Source organism: Eulemur rufifrons, chromosome 16 (assembly GCF_041146395.1).
Source record: "Eulemur rufifrons isolate Redbay chromosome 16, OSU_ERuf_1, whole genome shotgun sequence".
NCBI lineage: Eukaryota > Metazoa > Chordata > Mammalia > Primates > Lemuridae > Eulemur > Eulemur rufifrons.
The window spans coordinates 85,987,597-86,004,761 of NC_090998.1; the positions used below are offsets into that span (position 1 = coordinate 85,987,597).

General features: G+C 40.3%; 2 protein-coding genes across 9 annotated transcripts in view; both read right to left on the reverse strand.

The window, feature by feature from the left end:
• RBFOX2 (RNA binding fox-1 homolog 2) overlaps positions 1 to 17,165 on the reverse strand; it is a 274,549-nt gene that overhangs the window by 231,847 nt on the left and 25,537 nt on the right. The gene's annotated exons all lie outside the window — the stretch shown is intronic.
• On the reverse strand, positions 12,422 to 13,325 carry LOC138396650 (small ribosomal subunit protein uS5-like). The gene is given in 2 exon segments (XM_069490229.1): positions 12,422 to 13,188; positions 13,269 to 13,325. Coding segments are annotated over 2 exon segments (774 nt in total). The 5' UTR covers positions 13,304 to 13,325; the 3' UTR covers positions 12,422 to 12,449.

Below are 17,165 nucleotides of genomic sequence, written 5' to 3' on the forward strand. Positions count from 1 at the left end.
ACCAAAACAACTCTATGATAGTTAGTATTAGCTTCATTTTACCAATTAGAAACCTAAGGCTTGAGAAAAGTTAGGTAGATTGAAGAAGTTCACACAACAAAAAAAGCTGCAGATCAACTGTAAAACCCATCTTCCCTCGAATTGTACCCAGAACATAATCAGTCCCTTGGATTCCACAGACAAATCACCTTTTCCCTGGATATTCAGCCCATGGTATTTAACACTTTCAAAATCCAAACATTCACCAAAGTCAATTTTAGCTCCATTTGGAAAATCTAGCATATTCATTTTTATGTTTTCACCAATGTGGATTTGCATATAAAAAAATTAAACATTTCTCCCTATGTTCCAGAGGCCCCAAAAGATTAAGGCAGCAACAAGAAGACAGCCCACACAGAATTCATTGTATACCCTGTAATGCACAACACATCAGCATCTATTTTATCTGGCAGCAGGAAGAGATATAAGTTAGGACCCCACAATTATCCCTGTAGAGAGACACACCAAAGGGAACACAGGCATAACAGCTACAATAATGGTAACACAAATAGCCATCTGCACTTACAGCCAGTCATGCCAAGAGCTTTTAGACACCCACAGCCCTACTGCCTCCCTCTCCCTCCATGCAGGTGGGCCAATTCCTTTCCATTCTTTTCCAACCCACATAATTCCAGAGGAATAGATAATCTGTTGCTAGGAGCAGGAAGCAAAAAAGATATTATACCTTTGAACATAGAAGACCAAAAAGAAAAGGTCCTAAGTCCCCACCCTGTGTTCTGCCCATTGAACCAGTATTTCCCTATTCCTTCTACTGTCTAAAACACGCAGAAAGGCAGCTCCTGTTACATCCCCTAGGTCCTTCTGCCTGACATCTACCCCACCCCAGCTAGCTTGGGTACGCTCCCCACCCATTTCCCCATTTATTCAACTCCCTCAATGCACTTACCACATTTTGTGTCTGGAGAGCTCTGGTCTCTCCACTACACTGGGAACCCCTGAGGACAGGGATTGTCTCTCTCTGTCGCCCTCCATATCCTCAACAGCCAGCATGGTGCTGGGGACAAAAGTGCTGAATAAAGATCTGCTGGGTGATTACAAGAATTGCTAAATGGACAGGGTAATGAGTAGTGGAAAAAGACATGGTTGGACAGTAATATGAGTTCTAAGGGTCTAGGATATTCGAATAGAGATCATGCCACAGTCTCTAGAACAATATGTTCAGAACAACATCTACATAAGAAAAATCATCCTTTAATAGTCTCTATTGGCAGTTTTTTTTAAAAAAAAAGATGAAGCTAGAGTATCATTTATTTAAAAAAAATACTAATCATATTTATTAGTGTTATGTCCCCAAAAGCAAAACATCAACAAGAGGATGCAGCCTACAAAACTACCACAGCCCTCCCACTAAGTTCCAGTCCCCAACACAAATAGCTTTCCAGGCCTCCTCTTTCTGGCCCACCCCTTACCCTTACCCTCTTCGTTCTCTCCTCCCAAAGGAGGTATCAACAGAAAGAAAACAATGAATGCACTAAAATATCCAAGAATCCTCCGAAAGACACATCTCCCCAATTCTTCTAACTTTATCCTGGGGGCTGCTGGCAAGATAAGCAATTTGTTTCCAATTATAGTAGACTTCACCTGGGTGATGAATGTAGTTACCAGCTTGTCAACAAAATGCTGGAAACAATGAGAGATCTCAAAAACATACTTTAGTAGCATACTTGCCCCATCTGTCTCCAGCTCTGCAACTAGAAGGCTTTTTTTTTTACCAGCTCTTCTTTGGCTCTAATCCACCAACTGCTTTCCCTACTCCCCCAACCAGGGACATCTGCTCTAGAATCTTCCTTACAAATTATAATTGTCAAAATCAAACAGAACCTGATAGAAAGGTAAGAGAAGACAGGAAAACGATTTAATAAGATCCTGAGATTGTTTCACTTTAAACCTTTTGGCAGCACTTTTGCTTGGATTTTTTGTCTACTGAAGAAAAGTAAAATGACTTCGGAAAGGTGCTGATTTTCACTAGATTTTACTTTGAATCACTGTATTAATAATAAGATGTTACAGCTAAAAGCAACCTCAGAAATAACCTCATGATATTCCCCACATTTCATGAATGGATAAAGGTCCAGAGAAGTTAAGAAGTGCCTAGCTCGAGTTATACCAAAAAATTCCCTAGAGGTCAAATTCTAAATGGCAAGAGCTGTATCTAATTTGTCTTCAGTGTCCAGCAAAGCATTCAGCACTTGATAAATGGTTGGTGAACTAAACTAAATGAACACAACTAATTAGTGAGAATCTAGAACTATGAATCCATGACCATTTTACTTCAAGTACAATGTTTTTTCATCATATATGACTAGAAAGGTAGAGTCTATGGATAATTTGGAATTCAGGCTCTCCCCCTTCTCAACAACCAGGCACACCCCCTTTATCTCTAACACCATCTGTAAGATTTCCAACCTATGTTCCAACTGCTCTGAAAAATCATACATTTCTAAACTGGTTTCCTAAAATATACCTCCCCTTCCACTCAGACACTCTCTTAATAATTTTCTTCAATTAACTAATCTTAATGACTGTCCTCTTTGGGATCCCTCCTTATACTTCAACAACTTGCAACAACCTACAAAAACCTGCCTCCCTTCCCTCATTTGTGTCCCCCTATATCAATGGTTTTCAACCTTGGTTGCATACTGGAATCACCTGGAGAAGTTTAAAAAAAAAAAAAGAGTGATTCCTGGGTTCCGTTCCCAGAGTTTCTGATTTAATTGGCCTAAACACTGAAATGTTTAAAAGCTCCCCATGTAAATCTAAAGCACAGCTAGCTAAGGTTGAGAACCTCTGCCGTACACCCTCAGAAATTCACTGTTTGGTCTATTACATACTCTAAAAATAACCATGTACTGCCAGTTGTTCTGGACTCACAAAATATTAGACTCCTCTGCACCAAGGCACAGTGTGTTACTAGACTAAAGGCACATTAGAACCATACCCTTGTTTCACATCTGTTACATAATAATACTTTGGTAAATATGTCAGTAAAGCTCTATAAATCATTAATGAGAATGAATGACCAGCATCCGGCTAAAAGACGACAAAGAAGAAAAAGCTGTACTGGAGTTCTTTGACTCAGATACACATTTAGTTTCTGATTTTTTTAATTTTTTTTTTTTTTTTTTTTACCAAGGATCCCAGAGTCCCTCAAATCCAGATGGTCTTTCTGCATCAAAAATAGCTCTTTGTGGCACATGAATAAACCAACCTCAAAGAATCACAAGAATATGTTTTTTCATGTCTTCATGCCTCTGCTCATACCAATATCTCTGTCTGGAACACCATTACTCTGTCTGCAGGGAAAACTCCTATTCATCTTTCAAAGCCCAATTCAAATGCCTCCTTCATTCATCCATTCAACAAATACTGAGAATCTACTAAGGAGCAGGCATTGTTCTAGGCCGTGGAGATACAAAACTGAACAAGACACAGTCACTGGTCTCACAGTGCTTACATTCTACTTCAGAAGCCAGACAGCAAATAAGGAGACAAATTAAAATAATTCCAGATGGTGGTTAAGTGATAGGAAGAAAATATGACAATACAATGTGACAAAGTAATGACAGGTGGTGACTTTTGCCAAACGCAAACTCATTTGGTCCCTCAAAATCAAATCAAGAACAAGGGATTTTACCATATCCCTTTTCTTTTTTTCTTTTCTTTTTTTTTTTTTGAGACAGAGTCTCACTCTGTTGCCCAGGCTAGAGTGCTGTGGCATCTGCCTCGCTCACAGCAACCTCAAACTCCTGGGCTCAAGCAATCCTTCTGCCTCACCCTCTCGAGTAGCTGGGACTACAGGCATTCGCCACCATGCCCGGCTAATTTTTATTTTTATATATATATTTTTTAGCTGTCCATATAATTTCTTTCTATTATTAGTAGAGACGGGGGTCTCGCTCTTGCTCAGGCTGGTCTCGAACTCCTGAGCTCAAACAATCCGCCCAGCCTCCCAGAGTGCTAGGATTACAGGCGTGGGCCACCGCACCCGGCCCGTATTCCTTTTCATACTACTCCCAGAACTGAGCCTTGGAACGCACATAATGAATATTTTGAATGAATAAAAAAAATTAGGGTAAGAAATGACAGAAGTAAAAATTAGTAGGAACAATCATAATCAACTAAGGACAACAATTCTAAGTTGTTCCCACCACCTATAAGATGTTGGGCAAATCCCTTCCTCTCTTCTATAGAATAGGTGAACTGGATTAGACTGGGACTGTAACGTTCACCAGAGGTAACATGGAGAGTGAAGTGCACAGGCAGAGAATGTGCAGTAATGGAGCAAACAAGTCACTCTGAAAGGGAACAGCCACTATTTGGCTCCTGCAGCTTGCCAGATGCAGGAATGTGCCCAGTGCTGCTGAGAGAAGCCAGAAATCTAGATTTCATGTGAGTGCTCCCAATGTTTAAATGTAAAATCCAAAGGTCTCTGAAATACTGTTAGCCAAACAAAACCCCATGTATAGGAGCCAGACCATAGGCCTATAGTTTGCAACCTATGGACCAAGTCCTTAGTTCTAACAGTCCGTGGCTCTAAATGAAATGTCTTCTCAAAGAAAAACACTGAAGAGGAGACAACAGGATCAGAGAACATAAAGAAAAAAGAACAGTCTCCTTACCAAGTATTCCAATCAAATCATAGTAGTGTTCCTCATAATTCATCAGGCAGCAAATCCTTGTTACCCGGAATGAAAATTTTGTATCCCAGACAATAAAAAGACCAATTCTTGTAGACTTAACATTCGACCTGGCAATCCCACTACTGGGTATCTACCCAGAGGAAAAGTCGTTTTATCAAAAAGACATCTGCACTAGAATGTTTATCACAGCACAATTCATAATTCCAAAGATGTGGAATCAGCCTAAGTGCCCATCAATTCATGAGTGGATTAAGAAAATGAGGTGTGTGGGGGTGTGTGTGTATATATATACACACACCATGGAGTACTACTCAGCCATAAAATGGAATGAAATAATGTCTTTTGCAGCAACTTGGATGGAACCGGAGACCATTATCCTAAGTGAACTATCTCAGGAATGGAAAACCAAACACCACCTGTACTCTCTAATAATGGGGAGCTAATCAATGGGCATACATAGGTACAAAGAGATGTAAAGGTCATTGGAAATCAAGAAGTGAGGGATGGGTAATAACTTACCTATTGGGTACAATGAATACTGTTTGGGTGATGGACATACTAAAAGCCCCGACTTAAGCGTTATAAAAGGTACCCATATAACAAAAATACGTGTACCCCCTTAATATTTTGAAATAGAAAAAAGACCAATATACCAATTCTAACCTCTCCTTTAGATTATAAAAGTAGCAAGTCCACTATCACTATATTTTTAGTGATCTAGAACTAAACTGTTGTGCTTTAGCCCATATGTGCTTAGTAAATATCCCTATCATAGGCAATCAGGAATGCTTGAACAGAGGCACAACCCATGTGCACACACAGACACATACATACCCCACACAGCACAAAGCAAGGAAATCAATTATGCTGAAGATTGGCAAGATGCCCCAAAGACACAGCAGGAATCTGATACGAACAGCAGGATGAGGAAGGATAATGAATAATTCAGACTCCCTGATTCACTTAACAAAGTCCTGTCAAGCACAAGCTGAGACCCATGGTTTGTGGGCTGAGCTCCCTCAGCTAAAAGGCAACACTAGCTCACTGTCTGAATGGAAAGCCAACTGTGCCTGCTGTGAAGGTGGGAGAAAAAAGAAATGAAAAATTTGCAACTAGAATATAAGTCAAGTTATTTTTCTGAGAGCCAATTCATCATAAAAGACCAAACTTGAAAGCAGACAATGTTTTCACATTGTCATTAGCAAAGAGAAAAGAACATGCATTTATTATTTATGCCCACCCTCTTTAGGAAGGCCTCCACTGGACTAATGAGCCCAAAGGTAACAAAATAATGGGGAATGCAAAAGAAAGAAGTATCAGCTACAGTAGTCACAAGTACAGACATCTTCTCATACCTTTCCACCTTCAAGATTTAAAGGAAGCTACCAACATTACCTTCAAGCTAGCAATGATGACTGTGGACTTATGGACTATTCATCAATTGCTTAACCAAAGTTCCACATGATTTTTAGACATAAGCCTATTCTGAAAACAGATCCAAACCTATCCTGAGCATTAATCAGTCACCAAACACTTTTAGTTTGCTGGAAAATAGAGTTTTCTACAAAGATTTAAAAAAAACAACAAACCCCTCTACATAAATGACCTGGGGAAGAAAAAGAAAGGTAAACAGTCCATGTGTCTTTATGATAGGTTTGGTGTTTTATCTTCCATTTTTGTTTGTTTTTTAATAAGAGTAAAATATTTGTAATCATTCAGCATTTACATCTCTCAAAGCAATGATACTGATGCAAATAATTCTTTCATACATTTGTGAAATGTTACTTGTAAATAACACACCAAGAATGTATTAACTTCTGAATGCCATAGTACTAAAATTGTGCTTATACAAAAATAAAGGGAAAAGAACAAATTTTGGGTGCCCTTCAAATCCTTCTAAGTCTGTAAAGACACCAAAGTTCTATGCAATGTATAGATTCTAAATATACTAGTTAAGGAAGCACAAAACAGATTCTATCAAGCAATTACTACCACAAATAAATCCACTCAGCATGAGCTTACATGTTTAAAAACCATTTTAAAAATTAACCTGATTCCTCAAAGTTACCAAAAGCAACCAACAACTTTTCAAAATTCAAATGGTTGAATGAACCTGTCTCCCAGTCCTAAAAGCAAAAAAGAAATAGCAGTAAAATTGAAAACTAATTAAATAACAACCTGTTCCTTATGGTGATGATAACCAAATTTTCCTATTTACATCAGGTCAGCCTCTGGGGAATTAATCTGTCAGCCTGTCATAAAGAGGTGTGTGATACAACAGCAGTGACTCAAGCCAGAGAACTTATGAGAGGAGACAGCAACTACACCAGATGGAAACTTTTTGCTCACAATCTATACTACAGATCATGATCCAAGGGCTCATAAGGCAAGCTCCCGAGACAGAAAAAGGTCCCTGATTTCCAAATGCTTAATGACTGGTGCATCTAGAAATGAGATAACAGAAAGTCCTACCTGCCTTTTCTTTTGCCAAAGAATAAGGCCACTGTTGATCAATTTTAACAAGCTGGAAAATGGATCACAATCTTCCCAGAACAAGAATAAAATTTATTCTACAATTTATTTGGTGAGGTTGGGACAAAAGTATTTTTTTAAAGCTCCCCAGATGATGATTATGGGCAGCCAAGATTGGAAAACATTGGCCTAACTAAGCACTAAAACAAACGAGCTAGGGCTACTAGAAGGATCACTCTGAGAAAGATCACTGCAATGCAGTGAAGCACAATGAGAGGGACAAAAGTAAAGGCAGAAAGACCATTTAGGAGGCTATGGTGGCAGCTTCAGCAACTGGGTAAACAGTGGAATTGGTCACTGAGTTACAAAAGAAGGGCAGAGTTTTGCAGAAAGACCAGATGAGGAGAGGTCAGTTTTAGACATGCTGGGTTTACAGTAACTATGGGGTATCCAAGCACAGATGCACACTAAACAGGTGGATACAGACATCTGAAGTGCAGGAAAGAGATCTATCTAGGCTAGAGATAACAATTTGGAAGTTGTCAGCATATAGATGATAAATAAAGCCTCAGCAATATATGAGCTTGCCCAAGGAGAGCATATGTAACAAAAGAAGAAAAAGGCCTAGAGCCAAATACTGAATAGCACCAACTTTTAAGTGGTAAGCTGAGGAAGAGACTGTGAAAGGACACTGGCAGACAGAGAAGGGAAATCTAAAAAGGCTGGTGCCAGAGAAGCCAGGGGATGGGAGAGGCACTGCAAGGACAAAGAAGACAGAAAAGGATATTCACTGGGTGTAGCCACAAGAGGGTTAATGATGACACCGGGGAAAGGGTTTCAATGTAGTTGAGGAAAAAGCCCAACTACAATGGGTTCAAAGGTACAGACAAGTATTTCAAGAAGTTGGCTTGTAAATGGGGGAAGAGTGAAAAGGAACTGGTGAGTGAAGAAGACTAAAAGACTAAATGTGCTAGATTTTATTTATTCTATTTAAAGCTTATAAGAAAATATATCCAAAGGCAAATTAAAAATCTAGGAAAGAGATCCAAGTAGGACTTACAGTAGAAAGGAAGAAAAACGGCACAAAAGGTATGAAGAATAGTAGGTTTGGTGGCACAAAGAGTTCCAATCTGACGGCTTCTATTCCATCTACAAATTAAGAGGTAAGATTTCTTGCTGTAAGTGAAGGGAAAGTGAATGTAGGACAATGAGGAACATTTAAAACATCCACTATGGCAAATCCCCAAGAGGTTACTTAAAAACAGAAAGACTACCAGGCAGGAGTTGGAGTCCAGGGAAGCTTAGAAACCAGGAAGGCAGACAGTTGTACTGATCTAGGCCTGGGTTTTACTAGGTAGGTAAAACTCAATGAAAATAAAGAGAGGATATTGGCCAAAGAGCTGTTTAAGTGAAGGGCCATGCAGTCTAAACAAGACAGGGAAGGGAGCAAAGACAGGTGAGTTAACAGAAAGGGAGGGATTTCTCAATGACACTGGAGGAAAGATGCAGTGGGAGGAACTGAACATTACCACTCTAGAAAATGAGAAGAGTCTCAATGAGAAAATGAGATGCCTGTCTTCAAATTTTCAGAAATGAAGTAATTCTGGATTGACAAAACCCAGAGTGTGACCTTATAATAGGTGGTAAAAGTGAGATTAAAGTCAGTGAAGCAGTTTAATTAAAGAACTGAGAGACAGGGGACTAGCTAAAGTGCTAAATCAGTCTTCCACACAGACACTGCAGTTTCCTAAAATAATGGCAATACTTAAGGCAAGCACATAATCCAAGAGCCAGAGTTTTTGTTTTTGTTTGTTTGTTTGTTTTTTAGAAGAAGGGAAAAAACAAAACAAACAGTGATAGCACTCGGTAAGGGAAGAGGGTGGATTAGCCAGATTACATGAGCTTTAAAGGACAAGGAAATTTCATCTAAGGGTAGAGAATTAGATATGAACATTGGAGAGGGGGGAGAGAGGACAACAGGATACTGATCTCTCCAATATAGGAGAACAAGAAACACCCACTAAGCCAGGCACAGTTGAATGCACCTGTTAGTCCCAGCTAGACAGGAGGCTGAGGCAAGAGGATGGCTTGAGCTCGGTAGTTCAAGACCAGTCTGGGCAACATGGTAGGACCCCACGTCTAAATTTTAAAAAAGGGAAAAAAAGAGAAACACCCACTAAAAAGGGGATGTGATGTCCTTAGAAAGAAACCAAATTTAGTTAAGAGAAAAGGGTAGACATAACATGCAGTTAAGAGCCTGAGGATGAAAGGAAGTTTATTTACTATGCAACAGAAAAAAATGGGATAGTCTATGAGGAAAGGAGCCACTGAAAGATCAGAAGAGAAAAGGTACAAAGTCAGTCAGGCCTGACAACACAGGAATATACAGATGGCCACAGGTGCTTACATTCTGGATGCTGACCAAGGAGTGTAGAGTTGAAAGAAATGTTCTGAGTGCTGCAAGGTTTCTGAAGGAAAAAAAAAAAAAAGTTAGTCCCCAAAATTCTTTAGTAGTAAATTGGAGGGGGGGTGGGCAGAGTGACTTGAGCCTCTTGGTAGGGGTCAGCATCAGCCAGCTTTAAGGGAGCTTCTAGGAGTCAAAGCCTAAAGAGCCAACCAGGACAAGGTTATCTCAATACCACATGGCCTACTGCACATTGAAAACAATGGCAGCCTCTGGTCCTTGGAGGGAAGAAATGCCCTGAGACTCTGCAAGGAAGAAACCAAGGCCTAGAACACGTGTTTCGCCAGAGCAGACAAAGAAACTCTCTGGGTGGAGTTAGTTATGATCTGGACCGATTCAAGCTAACAAGAACAGGCACCAGATTAGGGCTCCTGGCACCTCCGATAATAATGATTGATCAACCAGTAAATAATGTTGAATAAATAATGAGTGCCTCAAGATTCAAGAACTTCTATGCCCTTAATCAAAAATAAAAATTAATAAATTTAACAATTAATGTTTTACAAACCTAGTATATATAACTGCTCCTGGGCTAAATAAATGCCTTACTTACAATATCTCATTAGTTTTCACAACTCTAAGAGGTGGAAACTATTATTAACATTTTACAGATGAAGGAACTGACTCTCAGAGAAATTAAGAAACTTGCTCAAGGTTATAAATCCATTAAACAGTGAAGCCAGAGGACTCTAAACCCAAAACTCTTAACCACTGAGCTTCACCAACTCTTACCTCCACCAGTGGATGTTGCCACTATACTTAAGTACATATCCACTCAAATAAAAACTCAAAATATAATTATTATTAGGGAAAACACAAAGAAATAAAAGGTATGGTCTTCAAAAAAATTAAGTCTGGTTAGAGGGACAAAAAAAGGAAAGCAAAGATTCAAAACTATATTTAAGAACTAAAAATAATGACAAAGATCAGAAAGATTTAGAAGACACAGTGTCTAGATTCAACAGCTCTTTAATTCTCTGTCCAAGGCAACAAATTTTCTAACAATGCATTCATCTAAGCTTTCAGACTTCTCAAACTGAAGAGATAATGTTAAATTCCTTAGGAAATATCTGATTAAATCATACTAAGACATTAGGAAAAAAATGAAGTCAAATGGTTTGAACTGAATACTTGCTCTCCAGAATCATGAACCCTCTCCTAACCCAACCCTAGTATACCTCATTCCTTGCACTAAGCTCCCAGACTCTAAATTCTGACCCGGAGCCGGCAGAAATTTACCCTTATTGATTATGTCTCCTGAGCCTTTTATCCTATAGGTCTTGCCTCTTACCTTAACATAAACTTCAGAAGTTTGAGGCTGAGCCAAAAACAAAACAGCTACAAGGAAAGGAGACATGGATGAACCACCTCTGGAAACATGTGTCTCCACCTTACACACTTTTACATTCCCTCATAATACCTTCCACTCAGCTTCACCTGTAAATGAGCTCACCTCCATTTCCCTACTTGTATTAGGTTGGTGCAAAAGTAATTGCCGTTTGAGCATTGTTGAAATTTCCCTTTGGTATTGGAATACATTCTTAAATAAATGTGCTTATGTTATACATCATTTTAATGTGCATTTCTCGCTTTATGGTTTTTGCTAATGACTTATTACTTGCTGTTTATTTTATATTTATCTTAGACTATGGAAATGATGTTAGACAAAAAGCAAATTTGACCAATTTTCTTGTTCAAGTTCAAAATGGGTCAAAAAGCAGCAGAGACAACTCGCAATAACAACAACGCATTTGGCCCAGGAACTGCTAACGAACGTATGGTACAGTGGTGGTTTGAGAAGTTTCACAAAGGAGATGAGAGCCTTGAAGATGAGGAGTGCAGTGGCCGGCCATCAGAAGTTGACAATGACCAACTGAGAGCAATCAGTGAGGCTGATCCTCGTAAAACTACACGAGAAGTTGCCGAAGAACTCAACGTTGACCATTCTATGGTCATTTGGCATTTGAAGCAAATTGGAAAGGTGAAAAAGCTCGATAAGTGGGTGTCTCATGAGCTGACTGAAAAATCAAAAAAATCATCATTTTGAAGTGTCATCTTCTCTTAGTGTACACAACAACGAACTATTTCTCAATCAGATTGTGACGTGCAACAAAGAGTGGATTTTATATGATGACCAGCTAAGAGGTTGGACAGAGAAGAAGCTCCAAGGCACTTCCCAAAGCCAAACTTGCACCAAAAAAAGGTCCTGGTCACTGTTTGGTGATCTGCTGCGGGTCTGATCCACGACAGCTTTCTGAATCCCAGCAAAACCATCACATCTGAGAAGTACGCTCAGCGAATCCATGAGATGCACCGAAAACCGCAACACCTGCAGCCAGTACTGACCAACAGAAAGGGCCCAATTCTTCTCCATGACAATGCCCAACTGCACGTCGCACAACCAACGCTTCAAAAGTTGAATGAATTGGGCTATGGAGTTTTGCCTCATCCGCCATATTCACCTGACCTCTCATCGACCAACTACCACTTCTTCAAGCATCTCGACAACCTTTTGCAGGGAAAACGCTTCCACAACAAGCAGGATGCAGAAAATGCTTTCCAAGAGTTCATAGAATGCTGAAGTACAGATTTTCACACTACAACCTAATATTAATGGAACAGAAAACAGGATATCTTGCTTTACTTTCAAACCTCTCAGAGGTAGAATGAGATACAGAACACTTCTTGAGTGCTCTGAATCTTAATTAAGAGAGATATGACATACAAATACCTAATAGACTACTGGTTTTATTTATTTATTTATTTATTTATTAACAGGCTTAATTTCACTTTATTTTTCTTGTATAAAAATGCTATGTTGTAGCCACAGCTGGAGCCTGGTTCCTCTGCACAGAGACTCTGGTGTGGGTCTTGACAAGATGGTCAGTGAACTCCTGGTAGGGAGACTTGGTGAATACTGTCTCTTTCCAGAGATCAGGAGTCAGATAGCTATAGGTCTTGGAGATGGCATCAAAGGTGGCCTTTGCGAAGTTGCCCAGGGTGGCAGTGCAGCCCCTGGCTGAAGTGTAGCAGTCATCGATACCAGCCATCATGAGCAGCTTCTTGGGCACAGGGGCTGAGACGATGCCAGTTCCTCTAGGGGCAGGGATAAGATGTACCAGCACATAGCCACAGCGGCCTGTCACCTTGCAAGGTGCAATGTGGGGCTTGCCGATCTTGTTCCCCCAGTAGCCTCTACGCATGGGAACAATGGAGAGCTTGGCCAGGATGATGGCCCCTCAGATGGCAGTGGCTACCTCCTTGGAGCACTTTACACCTAGACCGACGTGGCCACTGTAGTCCACGATGGCAACAAATGCCTTGAACCTGGTGCGCTGGCCAGCGCGGGTCTCCTTTTGCACCGGCATAATCGTCAAAACCTCATCTTTGAGAGATGCCCCCAGGAACAAATCAATGATCTCAGACTCCTTAACGGGTAAGGAAGAGAGACAGATCTCCTCCAGGGATTTGATCTTCATGTCCTTAACCAGGCGGACCAGCTTGGTGACGGGCATCCACTCCTTGTCCTCGGCCTTACCTCCACGAGCTCCACGGCCTCGGCCCCAGCCCTGGCCCCGACCACGGCCGTGACCTCGGCCCCGAATGCCACGGCCTCCCATTCCAGGGCCCCCGGGGCCTCCGGGCCCTCCCGCTGCACCGGCGTCATCCGCCATTTGGTATTTTCTCGGAGAAGACTAGACTACTGGTTTTAACACATTTACCATGTAATGTCCAAACAGCTTTATTCCACTACTAAGGATCAACTGGCATACATAAGACAGAACACACATGAACATATGCATATACCAGTGTTTAAAGCCCAAGCAAAGCTAAATTCACCTTTGCCCCTCTAAAAGGACCATTTGATTATAGGTCAAAGTTTGCATCTTCAAAATGGATAGAATTGTTCCAAGTAATACTGCTGAAATAGCAGTTGAGGGTAAAATGGACGTCAGCCACTGGACTCTGACCATCATCAGAGGGAGGCAGTAAAACACAGGAGAACAGCAGGAAGAATAGGTAGGTGTAGTGGTTTTAAAATATGCCCACAAATTCTTTAATACTACTTCATTCAAGAAGTGGAGCCTAATTTTTTCCTCCTCTTGAGAGGAGCTGAACTTGCTTCTAACAGATAGCATAAAGCAGAAATTTAAGCAGATCCTCCTGCCCCAGTCAAGCTTTCAGATGACTGAAGCCTCATGAGAGATCCCAAGCCAGAATTGCACAGCTTAATTGCTCCCAAATTTCTGACCTACAGAAACAGTGAGACAATAACTGTTGTTTTAAGCCAGTAAATACAGGGGTAATTTACTACACAGCCAGAGGTAACTAATGTAGAGGGTATGTTACAGTGTTATGAATCCCAAACTATCATTCCAAGGATCTGAAAACAGATACTACCAGAGAGGAGCACATGAGTATTGCAGTAACTTCCTCTGCTAGTTAGGGTGAGCTGTCTAACAGAAATATGAGAGCCAAAACTATGGGCCATTTGTGACATTTAAAATTTTGTAGTAGCCACATTAAAAAGGGGGGGAAAAACCCACAAGTGAGATTAATTTTAATAATATATTTTATTGAATCCAATATATCTAAAGTATTAGTATTTTAACATGTCAATATAAAAAGTCAATTATTTTAAAAATCTCAATGAAATGTTTTATATTCCTTTTATGTACTAATTCTTCAAAATCTAACGTATAGTTTTTTGTTTGTTTGTTTTGAGACAGGGTCTCGCTCTGGAGCCCTGGCTAGAATACACTGGTGTCATCATAGCTCACTGCAACCTCAAACTCCTAGGCACAAATGATCCTCCCACCTCAGCCTCCCTGAGTAGTACAGGAATGTGCCACCATGCCCAGCTAATTTTTTTTTTAAGAGATAGGGTCTCACTATATTGTCCAGGTTGGTCTCAAACTCCTGGCCTCAAGGGATCCTCCCACCTCTGTCTCCCAGAACGTTGGGATTGCAGGCTTGAGCCACCACACCCAGCCAACTGAGATAGCTCGTTTGTACAAGTTCCCAAGCTGGGAGGGGGTAACCTTCATGGAAGGAAAAATGGAAGGAAAGGACAGGCCTTACTGTTAGGAAGAGGAAAGACCACTTTGAAGAACTGAAAAGAAACTAAATCTTCCTACAAAACATCAAAACCAATAATCAGAGTACAGAGAATATCCCCCACATTTTTATTAATCGACATTTCCCTCAGCATTCACTCGTCCATCCATTTCACACTCACCCCTACATCCATTTGAAAAGGAAAGCAGTTTGTTCTAATTTGAAAAGTTTAGAAGGAAATAAAGGGAAAAAAAGCAGAGTGAAAGAACATTTGGCTTTCTCCAAAAACCACTTTCTTCAGTTAACACATTTGCCCCCCGCCCCCCAGGAATGTTATCTCCTAGGATCACTGCTTTAAAGGAGGACAAATCAAACCCAGAGCCTGTCAGGAGACAGTGATCCCAACAAGAAAATCTGTTCCAGTCTAACTAAAGCCACCCTTTCCTCTTCCTGTTCCTACTTCTTGAGGAGCTAGATTCAGACCATTATGGAAAAAAGCCCAGCTGTATGAGTCACTGCAGCCATCCCCAAGGGGCCTGGGCAAAATCCAGAAGACAGCTGGAAACAGCTGTTGTGAGATCAACTGCAACTAGGAGGGAAGGAGGAAAAAGAGGATGAATTCATAGTTTGTTACACATTATCCCATTTTGGCCTCAGAAAAGCTGGTTTTTATTTTCTCTTCCAAACAAAAAGTTTCTTCTCACTTCTTTCTTAAGATTCTTCTCCTAATGAAGAAACCAATAATTGATTCACCACTAAAGACTCCCTGATACTATTATCCAATGTGGGATACCACTCCCACTATACAAGGTAAATAAGAATCAATCAGGTAAGGAAAGAATTATTAAAAAGTAGCTGTAAAAGCAAGATTTCTTTGACTTGAATAAAACTCTTAAAAATAAAAATAAAAAAGTCACCAGGAAATATGAGACTACTGAAATCCAGCAGAGAAATAGCCCCAGGGAAAGAGAGGTTCCTCTATGATGAGGTTCCTTACATGATAAAGACGTTATGAACACTTTGTCGATTATGGAAGAAATGCCAGAAGTTTTTCTTTACACAACCAGCCTCTAGATTTCTAATCCATTTTCCTATTGGCCAAAGGATTGATCTTCGCACATCAATCCTAAGGCCCTGAAGTAAAGGGTGGCTGACACCCCTGGTCCAAGATACTGTACTGAAATAAAGAGCAGATACCTCTCCTAAACAAGAACTTCTCTGAGCTTGACAGGTAAGGAAGAATAGGAATTTATTGGCATCTAGTAAAACTACAATAATATTAATTTAATGGGCTCGGTAATATGAGACATAGGGAACTAAACAACATTCTCTTCTACCTAGTCTCCATACACCCAGACACACATCTTTCAAAATCTCTGGGTTTACAAAGAGTTTGATCAACACACACCCCTGAATGGTCAGTCTTGAGATCTTAGGTCCTTTCAGACATTCACACAGTAGAAGCAGTCCACGCCTTCAAATTCACCAGCCAAACCATCTGTGAGAACAGAACTGCTGTCTTTAGAAGAGGTCTAGAGAGGTTTTTAAAAGCCAATGAAAAGCTCCCTCTACTCTCCCAGTGCCCACCTGCCTTCAGTTAACACTGTTCCTAAAGTGAGATACAGAAATCCAAAGTCTCTCTATACCTTCTCTTCTCCTGAATATTGCCTTTTCACTACAGGACTTTATATATTTCTTCCACAAATATCTTTTAAGTACTGTATTTACTATTATGCAACCTCTTGCAACTAATTTCCAAAGAAAGTCATTCATTAGAGATCCTATAAATAGTAGAAGTAACTGAGATGGGGAGGGAGTATAGAGGAAAGTCTGAGTCTGCCTCCAGGGCCAACGGAAAGTTTCCCTTGGCCTCCCAGGTTTAAGATTAAAATAATTAATGACATCTTCATTAAAAAAGAATGTAAAATTAGGAAAAACTTTTTCAGTTGCCTTAGCTAACATTCTGTATTTCCTTTTTTTCTCCTTTATGTTTCTCCTATCCAAGTATACAGAATTTTATACTAAATTCTGGTACAATTTTATACTAAATAGTCTTATCCTTCTCACCAACAAAATAGCAAGATAGGACCCTATACCATATTTTACACCATCAACTTCAACTGTTACTCAATCTTGGCCGAGTTTTTCTATCATCTACCCAACTCAATCAAAAGCTCTTACACACCATCCCCTGAGTCTTAAACTTCATGCCTGCACTACCTCACACAGAGTAGAACCTCAAACGATACCTCTTGATTAGGTTTTACTTCATATAAAACGAGTACAGGGGTGAGATGGAAAGACTGGATCTAAAATGCACCAAGTGAGGAAGTAACGAAGATGAGCCACCCTCCAGAAGTGAGGAAGAAGAAAGCACCTGATCAAATCCTATGAGAAGATAACATCTGGGGCCTCTGCACCTCCTCGAGACAGCCCCGTCCATCAGTAACACAGCTAAGCAACCCAAACCA